The sequence below is a fragment of the Littorina saxatilis genome, linkage group LG3 (genome assembly GCF_037325665.1).
Source record: "Littorina saxatilis isolate snail1 linkage group LG3, US_GU_Lsax_2.0, whole genome shotgun sequence".
Taxonomy (NCBI): domain Eukaryota; kingdom Metazoa; phylum Mollusca; class Gastropoda; order Littorinimorpha; family Littorinidae; genus Littorina; species Littorina saxatilis.
This window is the reverse complement of record NC_090247.1, coordinates 54,327,046-54,347,264: the sequence shown is the minus strand read 5'-3', so window position 1 is coordinate 54,347,264 and position 20,219 is coordinate 54,327,046. Positions and strand designations below refer to the sequence as shown.

Sequence of the window (20,219 nt, the reverse complement as noted above, 5' to 3'; positions counted from 1 at the left end):
CACATTATGCTCCAATTTAACTGATTCAATGTGTAAAGACAAATTATATTTTGGATGATTAATGAGATGAGGATGAATTGATTATAATGATGCTTTGAATTTCCAATTTGCCGATTTTTACCAGTCTCACTGAAAGCTTTGTATTAATATGAATTGTTGGCGCTAGTACGCCACCGTAGAAAAGCGTGCTTGGTTTCGGTTTGCCGAAAATAATCTCTAATACTAAATCTGACGAATGGACGCTTATTTCTTGCTTTTAACTTTTCTATATATATTTCAGTTGAAATATTTTACTTTCAGTTAATTCGATTTATTTAATGGGAACACGCGCATCATATATTCCGTATCGCAACTTTGTGCTTGATAGTTAAACTTGATAAAACAAGCTTCGTTTGTGTTCCTTTGCCTCGTTTGAGATATATCGTCCGTGAAGTGAATTTTGTAAACCCCGTAGATCACGTGACTTTAGCCGCCATTTGTTTTGTGTAGAAAGTTTAGTTAGCTGGAAACAAACGTTTTTCAAGTTTTGCATAGGTTACTGAACTGAGCCAAGGTGAGTACTTTTCAGATGAAATCTTTACGTTCTTGTGCACATTTCTGCACCGCACATTTTGTGTATCATGTCCGATATAAGCAAAGAATGTTGCAACTTTCTGGCGTTCGACAACATGACGCTTTGTTGCAGCGATTTCAGTCGGTTAGCTTGTAATTGCGCGGAGATTATCAATGATTTAAAAGACGCCAGGCGCATAAGTATTGTTGCCATCATGTGAAGTAATTTATAGTGTTAATTGCTGTATATTTCATTTTGTTTCGCATGCTAGATCTCTTTAGTATTAAAGGAAATCTCTGTGCAACCCACGTGGCAGACAAGCTTGAAAGTAGGTCAGTGATGACGCTGTCAACAATGGCGGCCCCCACAACGATAGACCGCACATAGTCATAGCGTGCTCTCTACATATTACCTACACTCAGAGGTGACATGCACTTGAAAGTAAATGTCCGTCCTCGAAATGAAATCAGTGCCTTGCAGCTGTGATGTTCTAAGTGTAAAAACTGATGCACTGACATGGTTTTTTTCCTTTAAAAGACGACTACACCCGACACATGTTTTTTACCCCTGTTTTGCGGTAGAATTTGAATTTGGTTTCTTTTAATTTCTTCAACTTTCGTAGACTTCCACGTACTTTTATGGGTTTTTTTTGCACAAGTGGGTTGTTACATGTATTGACGTCTTTTTACTCCACCATATAGGCAGCAGAGTTTTTTGTTTCAATAGCAATATGAGTTGTCGAGTGGACACTACATAACAATAAACATACTCGTTCAGTCATTGGGGTTGGTTATTTGCTACGATAGTTTTTTTAACTGGTCGACCAATAGACCGTTTCGGTATCTGAGCAGCTCTCGCGAGACACGCTCTTTGTTATGCTTTGAACATTGCGAGAACTTCGAACCTTGGCTTGTGCAGCTCGCACGAGATCGCTGTACGGCATGCTTTGCTATGCTCTGAAGTTTGCGAGAGATTACGAGAGCTTGGAATACCGATAGGGTCCATTGTTTCCTGTTACGGCTGGGGGACGCAGCCCTCCCCTCAATGTCTTTTGTGTGACATATTTTCATAAGATCGAACGACAGATGCCTGTCAGGACCAATGCTAGACACGATTGAAAGTTCGATGCGACAAAAGATCGACCAATGACACACGCGTGCTGCTAATCTTGTGTCAAGTGGTGCTGTTAAAACTACTTATCTGACGTCATATCCGTAATTAAATCGACGCTATCTAAAACGATTGCGATTGCTCTGCATTTGTCCTATGATTGCGTGCACATCCAGTAGATCTTCTTGTCTTTGTTTGCATCCACAATGGAAGTGAAGCCGTCTAAACATAATTGAGGCTTTCTTTGTTGTGCCTCAAGTTTCCTCCATGGCGCAAGGAATGTGTAAAGCCGACAAGCAAGTGGAAAATACAACTCTATTCCGAGTGTGCAAAGTAGTTTCAATAATTTCAGAACACAGTGGTCACACCGTTGACTTCGAGAAACTGTATATCTGAACCGATGCTCGCAGCAAGCAAGCAAACAGTCGTTCATTTACCCGTGCAGCTTACCTAAACTCTTTGCAGATAAACGGTCATTCGCAATCAATACATAAACATTGGCAAATCTAAACCCCAACACGATCATCCCCCATCTTTTTTCTCTCTTCGTTCATCTCTCTCGCAGACGGATTAAAAAAAAAGAAACAAAACAACACTGAGAAGGACACACAGACACGTTTGAGCTTGTCACCCACTCCCTTCCGCTTGTAAATCCTGACTGGTATTTTTCCGGATAACGTCTAATGCAGTTCTGTGATGGCTGACTGAGTAATGGGTAATGAAAAATCTTATTCCTAAGTTAGACGGGCAGTCGCAAACACAGATTTATTTCTTGGCCTAAAACAGTGATGGGTTGCTTGACAGCCTCTGGGCCCCCCCGCGGGTTAGGGGTAAGAATTTACCTGATGCTCCCCAGCATGTCGTAAGAGGCGACTAACGGATTCTGTTTCTCCTTTTACCCTTGTTAAGTGTTTCTTGCATTCTCCCAGTAAGGTAATATATTGTACTACGTTGCAAGCCCCTGGAGTAATTTTTGAGTCACTTGAGAAAAAGTGACTATGTAATCGGTCAGTGTTAGTCTGTCCGGCTGGCCGGCCGGCCGGCCGTCCGTAGACACCACCTTAACGTTGGACTTTTCTCGGAAACTATCAAAGCGATCGGGCTCATATTTTGTTTAGTCGTGACCTCCAATGACCTCTACACTTTAACGATGGTTTCGTTGACCTTTGACCTTTTCGGGCTCATATTTTGTTTAGTCGTGACCTCCAATGACCTCTACACTTTAACGATGGTTTCGTTGACCTTTGACCTTTTTCAAGGTCACAGGTCAGCGTCAAAGGAAAAATTAGACATTTTATATCTTTGACAAAGTTCATCGGATGTGATCGAAACTTTGTAGGATTATTCTTTACATCAAAGTATTTACATCTGTAGCCTTTTACGAACGTTATCAGAAAAACAAGGGAGATAACTAGCCTTTTCTGTTCGGCAACACACAACTTAACGTTGGGCTTTTCTCGGAAACTATAAAAGTGACCGGGCTCAAATTTTATGTGAACGTGACTCATTGTGTTGTGAATAGCAATTTCTTCCTGTCCATCTGATGCCTCATATAATATTCAGAACTGCGAAAGTGACTCGATCGAGCGTTTGCTCTTCTTGTTTGAATAGTGCTTTTGTGAACAAGAAACAATTAACAAGTGGCTCTATCCTTTCCCTGTCGCGATATAACCTTGAACGGTTGAAACCGACGTTAAACACCAAAGAAAGAAAGACAGCCTCTGGGGCTGTGTGTAGGTGATCTTGAATTACAATCAGGCATGGGAATTGTCCGCCGAAAGGCAAATTTCCGTCGAATTTTACTTTTGTTCCGCCGAAAAAGCCAAAGTGTCCGCCGAAAAAATAAATGGGGGAGGCAAAAATGGTTCTCAAAACTGAATTTAATGGCCAACTTGGAGCTTAGATAACACCAAATTGCACCATTTGGGTTCTTTGGAGAAAAAAAATTCCGGGAGGGGGAGGGGGGGGGGCATTCCCCCGAACCGCCCTAGCAGGGCTAGGCGCTTTGCGCCGTCGACTTTACCATTACTTACAAATGTTCAGCCTTTTTTACTTTTTTCAATTCCCATGCCTGTGTAACAATGTCAATCCCTATTATTGCTATGCTGAAGAAGAAAAAAAAAGGTTGTATTGCTATTCAAACAAAACTGTCTAAATGGCAAAGTAAAAACGTCAATACGTGTAACAATCCTCTTGCATCTGTCCTTAAGAAAAAAGGATCCTTTATTTTGATAGCTTGACGAGATTGCCGGTTCTCAAGTCTGGGGGCTCCGTAACCGACTCGTCGGTTCTCCAGCATTCATTTCCAGCCACGGCCAATTTGATTGGCCTTTTCATTAGAAACAAACATTATATTTATTTGGCCTTTGAACTTGTTCAGGGTCAGCCTACTACAGTATTGGAAATTTTTGGTGAAAAAGTTTTTTTTGTTTTTTAAAAAGTTTATAGCCCTAATATTGCTTTGGTACCATTTTTTAAAGATAATTCTTGGTTCTCCTTGACGAGAACTTCTTTCAGCAAGTTGGTAAGATTTTTCCTTTTAGTTGTTCAATCTACATTTTTTTAATTTTCAGATGAAACCTGAAAATGGTGATGATACCATTGACCAGCAGACAGAGGATCAGCTTTTAGCAGAAGATGAACTAGAAGGGGAAGATCTGGAAAATTTCAACAAACTTACGGAGTATGGGATCAACAAGGCTGTCGCCGGTGAACTCATCAAGATTTACAAGACTGGTATGGACAATGATTTCTTGTATTTTTAAAATATGCATTTTTCTTATTCAGTGTAAGTAAGGGTAGTGTCCCTTTATTTTTTAACAATTGATTTGTCATTTCTGTTTCGGTACAAGACAGCCATGTCTTGGAGGATGATATGGTAGTAGTTTGAGGACATAGGATTCATTTTTGACTCACATGCGAAGCAAAAGTGAGTCTATGTACTCACCCGAGTCGTCCGTCCGTCCGGACGTCCGTCCGTCCGTCCGGAAAACTTTAACGTTGGATATTTCTTGGACACTATTCAGTCTATCAGTACCAAATTTGGCAAGATGGTGTATGATGACAAGGCCCCAAAAAACATACATAGCATCTTGACCTTGCTTCAAGGTCAAGGCCGCAGGGGCCATAAATGTTGCCTAAAAAACAGCTATTTTTCCAATTTTCTCTGAAGTTTTTGAGATTCAATACCTCACCTATATATGATATATAGGGCAAAGTAAGCCCCATCTTTTGATACCAGTTTGGTTTACCTTGCTTCAAGGTCAAGGTCACAGGAGCTCTTCAAAGTTGGATTGTATACATATTTTGAAGTGACCTTGACCCTGAACTATGGAAGATAACTGTTTCAAACTTAAAAATTATGTGGGGCACATGTTATGCTTTCATCATGAGACACATTTGGTCACATATGATCAAGGTCAAGGTCACTTTGACCCTTATGAAATGTGACCAAAATAAGGTAGTGAACCACTAAAAGTGACCATATCTCATGGTAGAAAGAGCCAATAAGCACCATTGTACTTCCTATGTCTTGAATTAACAGCTTTGTGTTGCATGACCTTGGATGACCTTGACCTTGGGTCAAGGTCACATGTATTTTGGTAGGAAAAATGTGTAAAGCATGTGAGTCGTATGGGCTTTGCCCTTCTTGTTTTGTTACATTTAGTCAAGTTTTGACTAAATGTTTTAACATAGAGGGGGAATCGAGTCGAGGGTCGTGGTGTGTGTCTGTCTGTGCGTGTGTGTAGAGCGATTCAGACCAAACTGCTTGACCGATCTTTATGAAATTTTACATGAGAGTTTCTGGAAATGATATTCCCGGATTTTTGAGTCACTTGAGAAAAAGTGACTCTATGTAATCGGTCAGTGTTAGTCTGTCCGGCCGGCCGGCCGGCCGGCCGTCCGTAGACACCACCTTAACGTTGGACTTTTCTCGGAAACTATCAAAGCGATCCGGCTCATATTTTGTTTAGTCGTGACCTCCAATGACCTCTACACTTTAACGATGGTTTCGTTGACCTTTGACCTTTTTCAAGGTCACAGGTCAGCGTCAAAGGAAAAATTAGACATTTTATATCTTTGACAAAGTTCATCGGATGTGATTGAAACTTTGTAGGATTATTCTTTACATCAAAGTATTTACATCTGTAGCCTTTTACGAACGTTATCAGAAAAACAAGGGAGATAACTAGCCTTTTCTGTTCGGCAACACACAACTTAACGTTGGGCTTTTCTCGGAAACTATAAAAGTGACCGGGCTCAAATTTTATGTGAACGTGACTCCCAGTGACCTCTACACTTTGACGTCTGCTTTGGTGACCTTTGACCTTTTTCAAGGTCACAGGTATGTCTTGAAGGAAAAAAATTGAAATATCATATCTCTGAAACTATTCATCGGATTTGATTCAAACTTTATAGGATTATTCTTTACATCAAATTATTTACATCTGTATTGTGTTGTGAATAGCAATTTCTTCCTGTCCATCTGATGCCTCATATAATATTCAGAACTGCGAAAGTGACTCGATCGAGCGTTTGCTCTTCTTGTTCCTTTTTTTGATAAATACCTTTGATGACGTCATATCCGGCTTTTTGTAAAAGTTGAGGCGGCACTGTCACACCCTCATTTTTCAATCAAATTGATTGAAATTTTGGCCAAGAAATCTTCGACGAAGGCCGGACTTCGGTATTGCATTTCAGCTTGGTGGCTTAAAAATGAATTAATGACATTGGTCATTAAAAATCTGAAAATTGTAAAAAAAAAAAAAAGTCCAACAAATGGTGTACTTGCCTTTGGCTAGTGATTTGGAAAATTTACTAGCCAGAGAGCAAACTTTATTAGCCAAACCGACATTTTTGACTCACATGCGAAGCAAAAGTGAGTCTATGTACTCGCCCGAGTCGTCCGTCCGGCCGTCCGGAAAACTTAACGTTGGATATTTCTTGGAGACTATTCAGTCTATCAGTACCAAATTTGGCAAGATGGTGTATGAATGACAAATGTAATAAAAAGTTATAGGGTCGGCCCCTAAAAATAGGGTAGGTCGGGTTACCGTAACCACACTTATTTTTTATTTAGGCCTTACGCGACTTGTTAAAATTTTTGATCGCTTTGGTTTTTGTGTGCTGATATGACTCTTTTTTTTTAAACCTTTTGCTCGCTGTTTTTTTTTTATGGCTCATGCTAATGAGTGCTGGTGATTTTTGACAACCACTGAGGAAAGACCGACCGACTACTAGGGTTTTAACATCCTCTTAGACCAGTTGGCCTATGTTCAATCAGGTACTGGTAATACGCTGAGGATATTGTGTGACACTTTGACTCGAACAAGTTTGCTGTGGCTGTCTTCTTCGATACGCCAGCATTAGGTTTGTCTTGTCAAAGTATCGGGATATGATCAAGAGAGATGATGCATGCATGTCTTCTTGTTTTCAAAGCCCTGGGGCTTTTGCTATGACCTTGGGATCTTTTTCGTGCGCATTTGTGTACACGAGAGGGTTCTGGCACTGAAAAGTTGACTAAAAAATGAATGTCTCGTCAAACTGGGGATTCGAACCCATACTAATAGCGATGAACAAAGCCAGCGCGCTACCAACTGAGCTACGTCCCTGCCCCCTGAGGAAAGAAAGCCACCCAGACTAACTTGGCGCAAAAAAACTTGTGAAGATGATGGGCAAGCTCTCAGCCGTGCCCTAAAAGAAGTAACAACAAAAACCCACAGTATTCAGAAACTGACTATATGCATTGGTTTGATTTGTAAACCTCGGATAAGAGCTTTGGGCTATTGACCTGACCTGTTGTATATTTAGGACTTGAGCAGAGGATACTTTGTGAGAACGAATTGTTTTATGTTTCAGGGAAGCTTTCTCACTCGGATCTTGATGAACGGGCACTGGACGCCTTGAAAGAGTACAACCCCAACGATGCTATCCAAGTGTTGAAGGGGTACTGTGAACAAAACCTTGAACATGTGACAAACAAGAGTGCATTCCTGTGTGGGCAAATGAAAGCATACAAAACCAAGAACAAAGCTGGAGGGGCTGCTGCACAGAGCAAGGGACCAGACCAGGCAAAGCTACAGGTAGAGTTAAAGCTTTAATGTGTAGGTGTTACGGCCAAGATAGTGTCTGGGATAACAGGGGATGTAAGCACGCACATGGCTTTCATTTGTGTTGTCTTTTTGCTGGAACTGGAACAATTACATGAGGGTTGCATGGGTGCAACTCGTACCCGGCAGCCGGTTTTTGGTTTCATCGGCTGCCGAGAGAAGAGGTTTTTTTTCTTCATTTTTAATACTAAAATAGCTGGACCCCAACTTTTGCCGGTTTTTGGAATTTTTCAGGTTGCACCCATGGGGTTGCATTGGTAGTGTGTGAGGGAAAATGAGTTCGGTTTGGGTAGCTGTTTTCATTGCAGAAGTTGCAGTATGGTAGAGTTTTGAGCTGAACATTTGCACATTGAGTCATATGCCTCACCGTAGTGTTGCAGCCTTGCTTGTTTGTGTAAAAAAAAAAATCGGAATTTTTTTCCAGGAAATTCTGGACCGCACAGGCTATTCCCTTGATGTGACAACGGGCCAAAGAAAGTACGGTGGACCTCCACCTGACTGGGATGACAAACCACAGCCTGGTGCTGGACATGAGGTACTGTGGCCTGGTATTGTTTGTTTCTGCGTGTTAATATTTGGATGATATGACACATGTATCAGTTAAGTGATAAGACAGGCTGTATTGAATTCGAGAAGAAGCACATGATCAACAGGGAAGACCATCTGATTGCAAGGAGCAAGTGAAAAATCTGCCAGGGTATTCTCAAGTTCTGGTCAAATGCAAAACTAAAGCTAGTACTATCGAGTTGCTAAGGCGAGTTTCTATCGAGTATCAATGCTAATGCAGGGACTTCTGTCATCTGCAGAAACTCTGCTATGTTCCTGTGATAAGAACCAGACTCCTATCTCGGATGCGCTTCCAAGTGGCATTTCATTCGCACTGTTGCCAGGCTGTTTCTTATTCGGCTACTGATTTTAAACCCACATGAATGAATAAGTTGAAAAGACTTACCGTAACGCAAAATAATTGACCGAGAAGGAGAGATAAAATTGACCATTCAAATGTAAGAGCAAGGGAATGCTTACGCATTTGAGTGAAACTTGCGTAAATAGCAATGCATGACACCAACTGGGAAAGAAAGCCTATTGTTGTCCACAGCCCAGCTATCCATCAAATTACGCTTATTTTGTATGTATAATATGGGAGTATTCATACTGTCTTGAAGTAACAATTGTGTATGGTATGTACAGGGCGAGTGACATTTCTGGTTGGCTAAGGACTTTCTTGAAGTTGCTGTCTCTCTGGCGAGTTAAATTCTTGAGCTTTGGCCACCCCTGGTTATAGGCAGTGTGTTCTAAAAAGATTACTGTAATCCTATTCCGCACTTTGGCATGATATGTATGCGTTCTGTGTGCAGGTGTTCTGTGGAAAGATCCCCAAAGAGATTTTTGAGGATGAACTGGTTCCCCTGTTTGAGAAGTGTGGTAAGATATGGGACATGCGTCTCATGATGGACCCTTATTCTGGGATGAACCGCGGCTACGCGTTCGTCACATACTGTGATAGAGAGGCCGCACAAGAGGCAGTGAAGCAGGTAAGGCGTTTTTCTGTACATTTTGCTCTAGAGAGATTATACATTTCTGGAGTCTTAGATCAAAGAAAGGAATTGTTTACAAAATTGTGGCACTTTTATTAAAACAGAAGACAAATATAGCTCGTATCAGATTTTATGTACAATAGCAAAATTTCATATTTAATCAAACCAAAAATTGTATGTGACTTGATACAGTATTGACTGTGAGACCAATGGTGGTTTTTTTAGACGAATGAGACATTCCATCATTATTTCAGTTTCTTTGGATTGTATTAAGTTGCTTCAAAATATATTTTCTACAATACATTTTTAGTTGCTGTTGATTTTGCTAGGTTGCTTGAAGTTTGCTTCATAAGAAATCTATGAAGCATTCATACTGATTGTTTGTCTTGTAAAAGAAACAAAGGCATGGGTAAGTGTATGAGATTCGTGTTTTTGATGGAAGAGTTTGGAACAGAATCCTCCCAAGAATTATATTGATAGGTAAATGATTAGCCTGTGTGGTTTTGAAGTGTTGCTTTTGTTTGTTTGTTTCTGTGTGTGTCGTCAAAGTACCTCTTATAGTTTGGCCTTGTTTCGGTATTCCTTTTTTTCAGAGGTGATCGAAATTTTCAAAATTTTAATTTTCTTTCAGCTTGACGGTTTCGAAATCAGAAAAGGAAAACCATTGAAGCTAAATATTTCCGTCGCCAACTTGCGATTATTTGTGGGAAATATTCCAAAAAACAAAACCCGGGACGAGATAAAAGAAGAGTTTGGTAAACGAACAGGTATTATTTTGGCAGAGAAATCTGTCTTTTCTTATATTTTGAATTCATTCAAGCTTGATAGTGGCAGTAATTATGCCACTCTTTGGAGTGAAATTGGGGATGTTGCATTTTCTTCTAAAAGTAACAAGTTTATGTTTTGTGTAATCTGCGCACCCCGTAATTATTTACAAAGAACCTTAAATTGCACTCAAAAAGGACAGAAGAACAAAGAAAAAAAATAGAAATCACTTTTAAGAAAAAAATGAACCACGTCAACATTTATTGTGGCTCTAGTCCTTCCATTGAGTTTTGGATGAAGTTTTATTACCTTGATTTCAGGTAAACACACCATATGGAATGTTGTTACCCACTAACATGTGTGCATTGTCTTCATCTCTGATCCAGCATCTTTATCTAATTCACGTTTATGACACTACTTGCAGAGGGATTGATCGAAGTCATAGTTTATGGCTCTGCTGACAACCCCAAGCTGAAGAACCGTGGCTTTGCGTTCCTGGAATATGACACGCACAAGAATGCTTCAACTGCAAAGAGGAAACTGGCCACCGGGCGTGTGAAGGTCTGGCAGTGTGATATCATCGTGGATTGGGCAGATCCTCAGGAGGAGCCAGATCGCGACACCATGTCGAAGGTAAGAAGCTATTATGATTAGGAAGCAACTTTCATTTTGTTTTGATTTTCAGTTGTGAAACATCACACTCGTCTGAGTACACGTGCCTTCCGCTTTTGATGAACAGAAATTTTGGTTCCTCGGAGCAACAAAATTTGTAGAAATGTTCCTTTTGACGAACTAAACTTCTGTCTTGTTTAACATTCCAATAGTTGTAAACTATGCCTACCTTGTGTATTCAACACATGCTTTAACATTTATATGTGCGAATTATCATAGAAAAGTGTTTGAAGTCAAGTTTAAAAAGTTGTTTAGCGGGCTTTAATTAGGTATATAAAGCAGATAAAGAATTTCAAGATGTTGTGTCAAACACGAAGTCAATTTAACTTTTCAGTCAGCTGGTAAAGACATCGAGAGGAGAACAATTCATAAAGCAAAGTTTAAGATGTGTTAAGAAGTGACACAATTATGAGCATTAGTTTACTCAATGCAAATGTTGTGTTGAACCAGGTGAAGGTTTTGTACGTCCGCAACCTGACCTCAGATGTGACAGAGGACCAGCTGAAGGAGAAATTCGGTGAATACGGCAAGGTTGAGCGTGTGAAGAAAATCAAGGACTATGGCTTTGTGCACTTTGAGGAGCGAGACGACGCTGTCAAAGCCATGGAGGCTCTGAACGCGACGGTGAGTTTAGTTCACCTGTATCTTACTTACGTAAATCACAGTGGATTTTTTCCAATGTTGTTTGACACCTGAATTTTGTGTCGCTGGCAGTGGATTGGAATACACTTCATGGAGGCCATTTTACTGCGTATGAAACATTTGGATGATTCATATTTAAGCAGGTTGATTTTCTGAGGAAGTCTCAGTGCTAGTCTCAACAGATGGTTGTTGTGCTGATCGTTCCTACACTGTGTATATAATCTCAGACCAGCTATTTTGTCTGCTGATTCTGATTTAGAGCACACCTACATTTTTCCATCTATAGGCCAGGGATGGGAATTGTCCGCCGTTTGGCGGATTTCCGCTTTTTTTTTTTAATTTTCCGCCGAAAAAAATCGCATTTCCGCTTTTTTTTCTCAGCAAAAATTTTTTTTTTTTTTTTTAATTTTTTTTTTAGTGAAAATGGCGTAAATGCGATCGGTGATTGTTTTTTCGTGAAAAAAAGTCGGATTTCCGCCGTTTTTGAGTCACTTGAGAAAAAGTGACTCTATGTAATCGGTCAGTGTTAGTCTGTCCGGCCGGCCGGCCGTAGACACCACCTTAACGTTGGACTTTTCTCGGAAACTATCAAAGCGATCGGGCTCATATTTTGTTTAGTCGTGACCTCCAATGACCTCTACACTTTAACGATGGTTTCGTTGACCTTTGACCTTTTTCAAGGTCACAGGTCAGCGTCAAAGGAAAAATTAGACATTTTATATCTTTGACAAAGTTCATCGGATGTGATTGAAACTTTGTAGGATTATTCTTTACATCAAAGTATTTACATCTGTAGCCTTTTACGAACGTTATCAGAAAAACAAGGGAGATAACTAGCCTTTTCTGTTCGGCAACACACAACTTAAGGGGAGGTGGGCCAGTGCACTACCTTTTTTTTAATTTTGAATGTTTTATTGTGTCTGAATGTTATTTTATGAAAGAAATGAACAAATGATGACAAAGAATAGTCACTTTTTGTATTTTCGGTTGCTGGTTTTTGTTTTACGCGACAAAAACAGTCAAAATACAGACAAAAGTGGAGTACAGGAGATACACGGATTTTCATCAGATGTGATTGTCACACTTCTAATTATTGTTTTATTTTATCCTTCTGGGTATGCTCTAGGGGATTACGAAGCAGATCTTGTTTATTATATTTATATTTGGAGTTAGGAACACTTCTTTGTTACAACTGTCAAACTTTAGGGTAACGCTTGCGAAATTATTTTTTGAAATAATGTGGATATGACTATAATAAAATTTCAGCAAAATCCCTTCGTAATCCCCCAGAATGTTATATTCTGCACAAACTACAAAAAAAAATATTGCTCTAGCTAAATTACAGCCAGAGAAATCGCGTAACCCAAGACGTAACCGTAGGCAAAATGGCTGAACTGAGAAAAACGACATTAAAGATTGAACACCACAGAAACACTATTGAAACAGACATACAAGGACAAAACTTTGTTATGAATGAACAGCTTAGTTTATTTGAATTGCAAACTACTTAGCCTTTAGCACGCCAGCAGAGAATTTATGCGTCCATCCCTTCTTTCCCTCTGTCAACCAGCATGGGGATACTGCCCCAGCGCTAAACGTGTATCAATGACCCGATTCTCGTTTGTATTTGCATGCGAGAATAACGGTATTTTTAACGGTAACTTACTTGAGCCAGAACGAGGCTTATTTCCTTCCGTTATCTCGTCGATTTGTTGGTTTCCCGAAGTTTTCTGCTTTTGTTTTACATCGATACAGTACTTTGGTGCTTCGACAAGCAAGATGGAGGATGATGAGTTTGAAACTTTCGTTTGAGTTGTTTTTTGACAACAAATCGTACGTGGAATCTGAACGATTTACTGAGGAAGCTTTTCGCAATGAACTGTGTATCGCGGTGAAGAAAATGACACAGTTCGTCAAGACAGTGACGGAATTTACGAAAGTGCAGATTGATACCAACAGTTGCTGATCCAGTTTCGTTCGTGAAATGGCAGGCCCAGCAAACATTACCGATAATCTGACTGATGTTGGATACTTTCTCTTGTTTTTGTTTTTTTGCGTAGCAAATGCTCAACTTGCTTGTCGAGGAGATACTGCACAGAAACTGACTCAAATTCAGCGCAAAGCAAGCCAGTGCCGAGACGTAAAAAGTGTGCTGCATGGCGTGTTCGGAAATGGCGACCTGTGGATCTGCGTGGAGATCAAAGCTTTCCTCTGTATCGGAAACACCGGCAGAATCCAAACTTTGGCCTAGTACCAGCGGAACTACTTGTTGTTGCTAACCGAACTAATAAAGACATTGTCCTCTTTCTTATTTCGAGCCATTGTTATCGTATCAAAGGTTGTTTCTCAAGGAAAAATTCGCTTTCGGTTGTCACCGATCGTTTGATGTGTAACCAGGATGTTGTAAAACCGAGTGAACTTCGGGTGTTCCCGTCATGGCCGAGAGTCTCTTCGGTAGTTTCCGTATGCAAAATTCGTAAGCTGAGCATGCGCACTCACAAAGTAAACTGGTTCCCGATTTCGGTTTATGAAACGAACCAATGGATGTCGAGTACCTTCCAAATAAGGATATTTCCGTTCGATTACGATTGCTGCCTTTGCAACGGACTAGTGGCTGAGTGAATGGAACATTCATCAAAACACTGATGTCATGTTATAGGTCAAGAGCTGCTGCGCAGTTTCGTATGTCGTGAATGCACTGTTTTGCTGAGGACAAAGCCGTAACTAGCCTTTGAAATGAGACATTTTTTGGCGGGGGAATATCGACTACAGAAGACAATCAATGCCACACATGTTCACATTTTGTCTTTATTGACAGATAAATAGGACACTTTTGACAAAAACACCGACACACATGGATGATAGGTATGTTATGGAAACATAATCTGCTAAAATACCCAAAACAGTGTTTTGAACGATTTGGTCAATTTTGCACTGGCCCACCTGCCCTTAACGTTGGGCTTTTCTCGGAAACTATAAAAGTGACCGGGCTCAAATTTTATGTGAACGTGACTCATTGTGTTGTGAATAGCAATTTCTTCCTGTCCATCTGATGCCTCATATAATATTCAGAACTGCGAAAGTGACTCGATCGAGCGTTTGCTCTTCTTGTTTTTTAATTTTTGCAGTAGAAATTCCTCTTTTTTCGTATTTTAGTGCGAAATATGTAGTGTTTTACTTTTAGTGTAATATTACCCGTAAACCCCCCCCCCCCCCCCCCCCTCATCAAAACAATCTGAACTAGAATTTTGTTTATAATATCAGGAAGGACAAACCCCCCCCCCCCCCCCCCCCCCCGGTCATCAAAAAATATTTCCTCTTTTTTCCTTAATTTTCAGCCGTTTTTACAATTTTTAATTCCCATGCCTGATAGGCTGAGGCTGGGAAGGTGATGGAATGTTGGGCTATTGCAAGTAGATAAAGATCGCTACTGGCCATGGTGAAGAACTACCAAGGTCCTTGTCGCCGGTAGAAAAGCCTGGTTGGTTTCAACAGATGTGATTCATGTCTATCAAACTCAAAACTGAAGACGTTTTTGTTCTTTGCCATACATGTTCTCATGTTTTACTGCTTTGTTACAGAAAATTGGAAACCTTGAGATTGACGTCTCGCTTGCCAAGCCGCCCACTGAGAACAAAAAGAAAGAACAGAGGAAGAGGGATCAAGATCGGCGAATGATGATGAGAGGAGGAGGCTATGGCGGCGGGTATGTCATCTGTTTTTGTTTGCTGACATTCGCCTGTTTCCAAACTGATTTTGAAAAGCTATGTACTATCATAACCCTTATTTCTGGATTGGTTTTTAAGTTAACCCAATGCCCCCTGACAAAAAAATGGCAGGCTGCCTTCTAAATCCTGAGCAAAGGGAAACTACTCCGCACAACATGCATACATACAAAACAAAACTTATAAAATCATAGAGTACTCACATTTATATAGAAGATGGCAGAATAACTCGAGAATACACTATAGTTTCATATGCAAGTATGTTCTGTCCACTTCCGATGTAATAAATGTTGTTTAAAAAAAAAATCCAGCAAGTGTTCTTCAAAAACGTCCAACGTACAGCCTTCAGTCCTCATTTACACCAATATATGTTGAAAACTCCCAGAAAAATCCTCCCGAAAGTCCTGTTGTCGAATAACAACACCCAGATCGATGTCAAGACTCATCCCCTTTCACCTCTTCAAGTAGAAAACCTTCGAAAGGCGTGTCAGAATCGTCATCTGAGTTCCACATGATCGAACACCATACTTCCAAACCTTCGCTCAACACAATTTTGTCAGAAAAAAAATTCTCAAACTTTGAAAATTCACAGCTAACACACTATTGCATCGATTCAAACTCTGCAAACGCTAGAATGAAGCAGCCGGATGGAAGTGCATTAATCACATCCGGTCGCAAGGCCTTATGGGTAAGGGCGAAAGTGAAAGTAGGTGACCTAGTGTTTAGCGGGCCATGCCGGGCGTTTCAGGGATTTCATAGGGCACTTCCAGCGGGCCATGCCGGGCGGTTCAGGGGGCATTGGGTTAAAGGATGAAGGTGCTGTTGTATTGTTGATTCTTTTTTGCTATTGTAAATGCTTTTTTTTTCTGATTTAAAAATTAAAGTTGATGGCATATTATCCTGCTGTTAGCTTTTGCTGCAAGCATCTGTATTATCGTTTTGAATGACTTGCAGATGGGACGACTACTATGCACCACCCATGCGCCCACAAGGAGGAATGCCTCGTGGTGGCGGTATGCGTCGTCTACCACCTCCTGGTCAGTATTGCTTCTTACAACATTTGAGCTGTGAACTCTTGTAACCTCTTCTTTTGGTTGGTGAACAGTAAATTGTGTACATTTTTCTGTGAATTGCAGAAGTTGACTCTTATCATTGTACTATTTTCATTATGCAGGTGGTAAAATAATACAATGTAGTTGGGAAATTGGTTTTCATTCATTGAGAAAATTAAACTTGACACTATGTTTAGAAATAAGATTTTTGGTTTGGTCCTGTATCCTTTAAAGCAGTTTTCAGCGCAGAGTGAGTCAATTGTTGCAATTTGGTGTTGCAGATTTGTACTACGAGGACTACTACGCCTTTGAGGATGACTACTACTACCCTCCCTATGGACCTCCTGCACCACCAATGCACCGCGGTAGGGGCCGTGGGGGCCCGTATTCCCCCCCTGTAAGTCTCTAGAGGACTCCGGCCATCCAGGGCTCCAGGGCTTTGTTAGGTGTTGTCCAGCATGTGGTGTTAGTGTCTAGTGCTAGTCAGTCTACTACTTTGGCTGTTGGAGCCAGCGCAGTCATTGGCTGCATAGGTAGGCCACACCTGCGGTGAGGTTAGGACTTGCTGTACTTGCTCATACATGAAGGCTATGACAGAACTTAAAGTGTGTGTAGTGTTCGTACTGGAGAGAAGGAAGTTCTCATGAAAAGTTTGAAATGACATATTAAATTGCTGACAAAGTTTACTATATTTGTTCAATTTTGCACTTTGATGAGTTACCCTGGCTGTTGCTTAATTGCAGGTAGTGCTGGATATCTTCTGTTTGTTGACAGTATTCTGGACACTGTAACTGAAGTATCTTTCTGGCTACCTTGTTCTAAAGTGCCCAATGTGTTTTAGCCAGAGCAGTGTATATGAAGTGCAGCAAGTGGTATGAGGTGTGGCCTGTGCGTTTTTTGCACCAGACTAGTGGACAGGGGTCTTCTGATGTTCTGTCTTTGTTCTGACCAAGTAACATGTTTCTATAGTTCTTGCATGTTGTTTGTGCAGTGTTACCCGGTTATGACAGTTGTCCCGTTCTGATTTATTTCTCTGTGTGTTTTTGGCTTTTCGTATGGGTGTGTTCCGTGTCTCTGGAATTGTACGTGTAGAATGAGTGACTCACAGCTCTGAAATTTATGCTTTTGTTTCAAAATTTGTCAACTTGAAGCTTCATTAACTTCTGAATTTTGTTTTCATCTTCAAATTTTATTAATGATTTCACTATTGTAATGCAGCAACTTTTTTCTTCCAAGGAAATTTGAATTTGCTGTGGTAAAATGTTCTTTTAATGCTGTTGCTTTTGTTTGTTCGTTCATGGGCTGAAACTCCCATGGCTTTTACGTGTATGACCGTTTTTACCCCGCCATTTAGGCAGCAATACGCCGCTTTCGGAGAAGCATGCTGGGTATTTTCGTGTTTCTATAACCCACCGAACTCTGACATGGATTACAGGATCTTTTTCGTGTGCACTTGGTCTTGTGCTTGCGTGTACGCCGAGGAGAGTCTGCACACAAAGTTGACTGAGAAATAAATCTCTCGCCGAACGTGGGGACGAACTCACACTGACAGCGGCCAACTGGATACAAATCCAGCGCGCTACCGACTGAGCTACATCCCCGCCCAATGCTGTTGCTGAATCAAGATTTCTGTTCTTTGAATAAGAGGAATGAAGTGGAATTGCATTTTTTATTGTGAACCTAACATAAAATATCCCATAAATCCCACCCATCAAAATTCACGAAAACCAGCTCCTTGCAGCGGATTTAGGACAGACTTAGTCATGAAGGGTAATCTCTGCACTGTAGGTCATATTCGTTATTTTTATGTACTTGGGTATAGTTTGGCTAGCTCAGAGGGAATGTTGGGGGCAGTTAAATGAGCCCTGGATGCTTTTTATTTTATTTTATGTCAATGCATTGCCAAGGAGAATGACTTGCCCCGAGGACATAAAATGTCTTAAAATGTCTTTATCTTTTGTTGACAGCCTATGCGGGGCGGCAGGGGTGGTATGCCGCCGATGCTTGGTCCCGCCCCCGGAGGAATGGGAGCGCGCGGGGTGGGCGCTAGGGGGCGAGGCCCTCGGCCCGGAGCGGGATCGCTTAGAGGGGGACGCGGCGGCCCGCCCTTCAGGGTACAACCAAACCAGCCAAGGGGAGGAAAGAGGAAGGCGGGCAGTGACATACACCAGGGCGGTACCAAGCGACGAAACACGCAGGACGGCAACTGGGGCAACCAGCCCATTGCCCAACAGCCTCTGGACCAGTCCGGATACGGCAGTGGTGGTTATGATGACTATTCTGGCAATGATGCACAGTGGTACCAAGACTCGTATGGTCAGAACTGGGGCTGACTTACATCAAGCCCAGAGATGAAAGACGTTACTCGCTCGTTGGACATTGCTAAGGAAACTTGAGAATTTTTTTCCAAAAGTATTAAAGTAGCCTGTCTGTGAAAGATTTCACCAGAACGTGGCTGAAAACTTCAAAAGAAAAAACTTGGAATGAAAATCGGTAGGCTTAAAAAAATTCTCTCTCCTGGCTGATTTTTGGTTGTAAATATTTTAAGGATGTCCCACATTCGTATTTTTTCTCATTTTACTTTTTCGGACTCGTAATGTGGAACAAAATTGTATATCCTTGTTCCCATGATGTTATTTTTTTTCCATGAGATTTGCAGAAAATGTTTTCCATCAAATTAAGGGGAGAGACTCGTTACTTGGGATGACCCGTGCACGAAAGACTTCACCCGAGAAAGGCCCCACGTAAGACCTTTCCGGAAACTGGCAATCCCAAAGCAGCTGACGTGTGCAGGCAGGGCCAAATCTTTGGCCCTGACCATAATCAGCACCAATGCTTACTCGTGCTTGAGCACGAACAACCTCTTTTACAGCATACAGGTTAAACTGTCCATGTTTTATGTGGTGATCAAAATTTGATGGAATTTAAAAACTCTGCAAAAAATGTTAGGATTTTCTTTTCTTTTGTAGCTGTGTGTGTCTTTATGTGTAGCCGCGTTTATTAGTGATGCTCTTGTGTTCAAGAGAGGTTTTGGCCTATTTAGGTGATTGTGTTCTACCTGTTTGAAAAGGTGGGATGCTATTTGGCTGTATTTGTGTATGCGTCGACGTTGAATCCGTTCAAGTGGTTCAGTTTGGCAGCAGATCGTTTATCTGGCGCATGTGTATTTGTGTTCAATTCTGAAACGAAAGAAAATAAAGCTATTGTTTTTATGTATACAGTTAATAGTTGCTTTTTTGTTTTGTAAATGTTCAGTGGGGCATTTCATTACCATCTAGTACGTACACTTGGGATACTTGCAAACACTGTCAACGTAGAAGCATTGCCGTTTAAATATCTTTTACAGATAAACTTAGTGGCCATCAGAGTTGCTAACACTGGATGAAGGATGTTTGGAAAGAAGGTAATTTTGTATGGCAGGGTTCGTACAGGTGCTTGAATTTGGAGGGGCCAGTTTCAAGGCCTTGAAAGTGCTTAAAAAATTGGCAAGATCCTTGAAAGTCCTTGAAAACTCTGATGCTGCAAACTGATAACACAACAACCACCCACAATAAACTATTGCAATGATTAATTATTTGATAACCTCAATGAAAAAGTTTAACAGTAACCTACAGTTCCTTTTGAGTCTGTCCGCTTCAAAACCATCGTCTGCTACCAATTTGTCGTCGTTGACAGAAATCAAATCATTGGCTTATGTACATAAAATGATTTAAATCGGCGTGCGGAAAGAGGATTTTAATAACCAGCGAGTGTTTCATTGGGTGCTTGATTTTTTCATCAGAAGGTCTTGAAAGTCCTGAAGAAGTCCTTGAATTTTAGAGAAAATAAAATTGTACGAACCCTGGTATGGCCATCTTGCATACTTTTTGTGTGTGGCATAATTTCCACTGATGAAAATCAAATTTCCGAAATCGATTTAAAAACAATTTCATCTTATTCCTTGTCGGTTCCTGATTCCAAAAACATATAGATATATGTTTGGATTAAAAACACGCTCAGAAAGTTCAAACGAAGAGAGGTACAGAAAAGCGTGCTATGCAGCACAGCGAAAC

General features: G+C 40.8%; 1 protein-coding gene across 4 annotated transcripts; it reads left to right on the top strand.

Annotated features, from left to right (window-relative positions):
• Positions 1-433: 433 nt before the first annotated feature.
• On the top strand, positions 434-19,383 carry LOC138962672 (heterogeneous nuclear ribonucleoprotein R-like). 4 transcript variants are annotated; one of them, XM_070334579.1, is made up of 12 exons: positions 434-553; positions 4,237-4,399; positions 7,523-7,746; positions 8,198-8,308; positions 9,132-9,308; positions 9,943-10,078; positions 10,501-10,709; positions 11,199-11,372; positions 14,972-15,096; positions 16,070-16,152; positions 16,449-16,564; positions 18,135-19,383. In XM_070334579.1, exons 2-12 carry the CDS (start codon positions 4,237-4,239, stop codon positions 18,498-18,500), a joined length of 1,884 nt encoding a protein of 627 aa, XP_070190680.1. In that variant the 5' UTR covers positions 434-553; the 3' UTR covers positions 18,501-19,383. The 4 variants fall into 4 exon arrangements, with proteins under 4 accessions (XP_070190680.1, XP_070190683.1, XP_070190681.1 ...); XM_070334582.1 differs by having other exon boundaries at positions 16,449-16,532; positions 18,135-18,450; XM_070334580.1 differs by having other exon boundaries at positions 18,131-18,450.
• Positions 19,384-20,219: the final 836 nt, after the last annotated feature.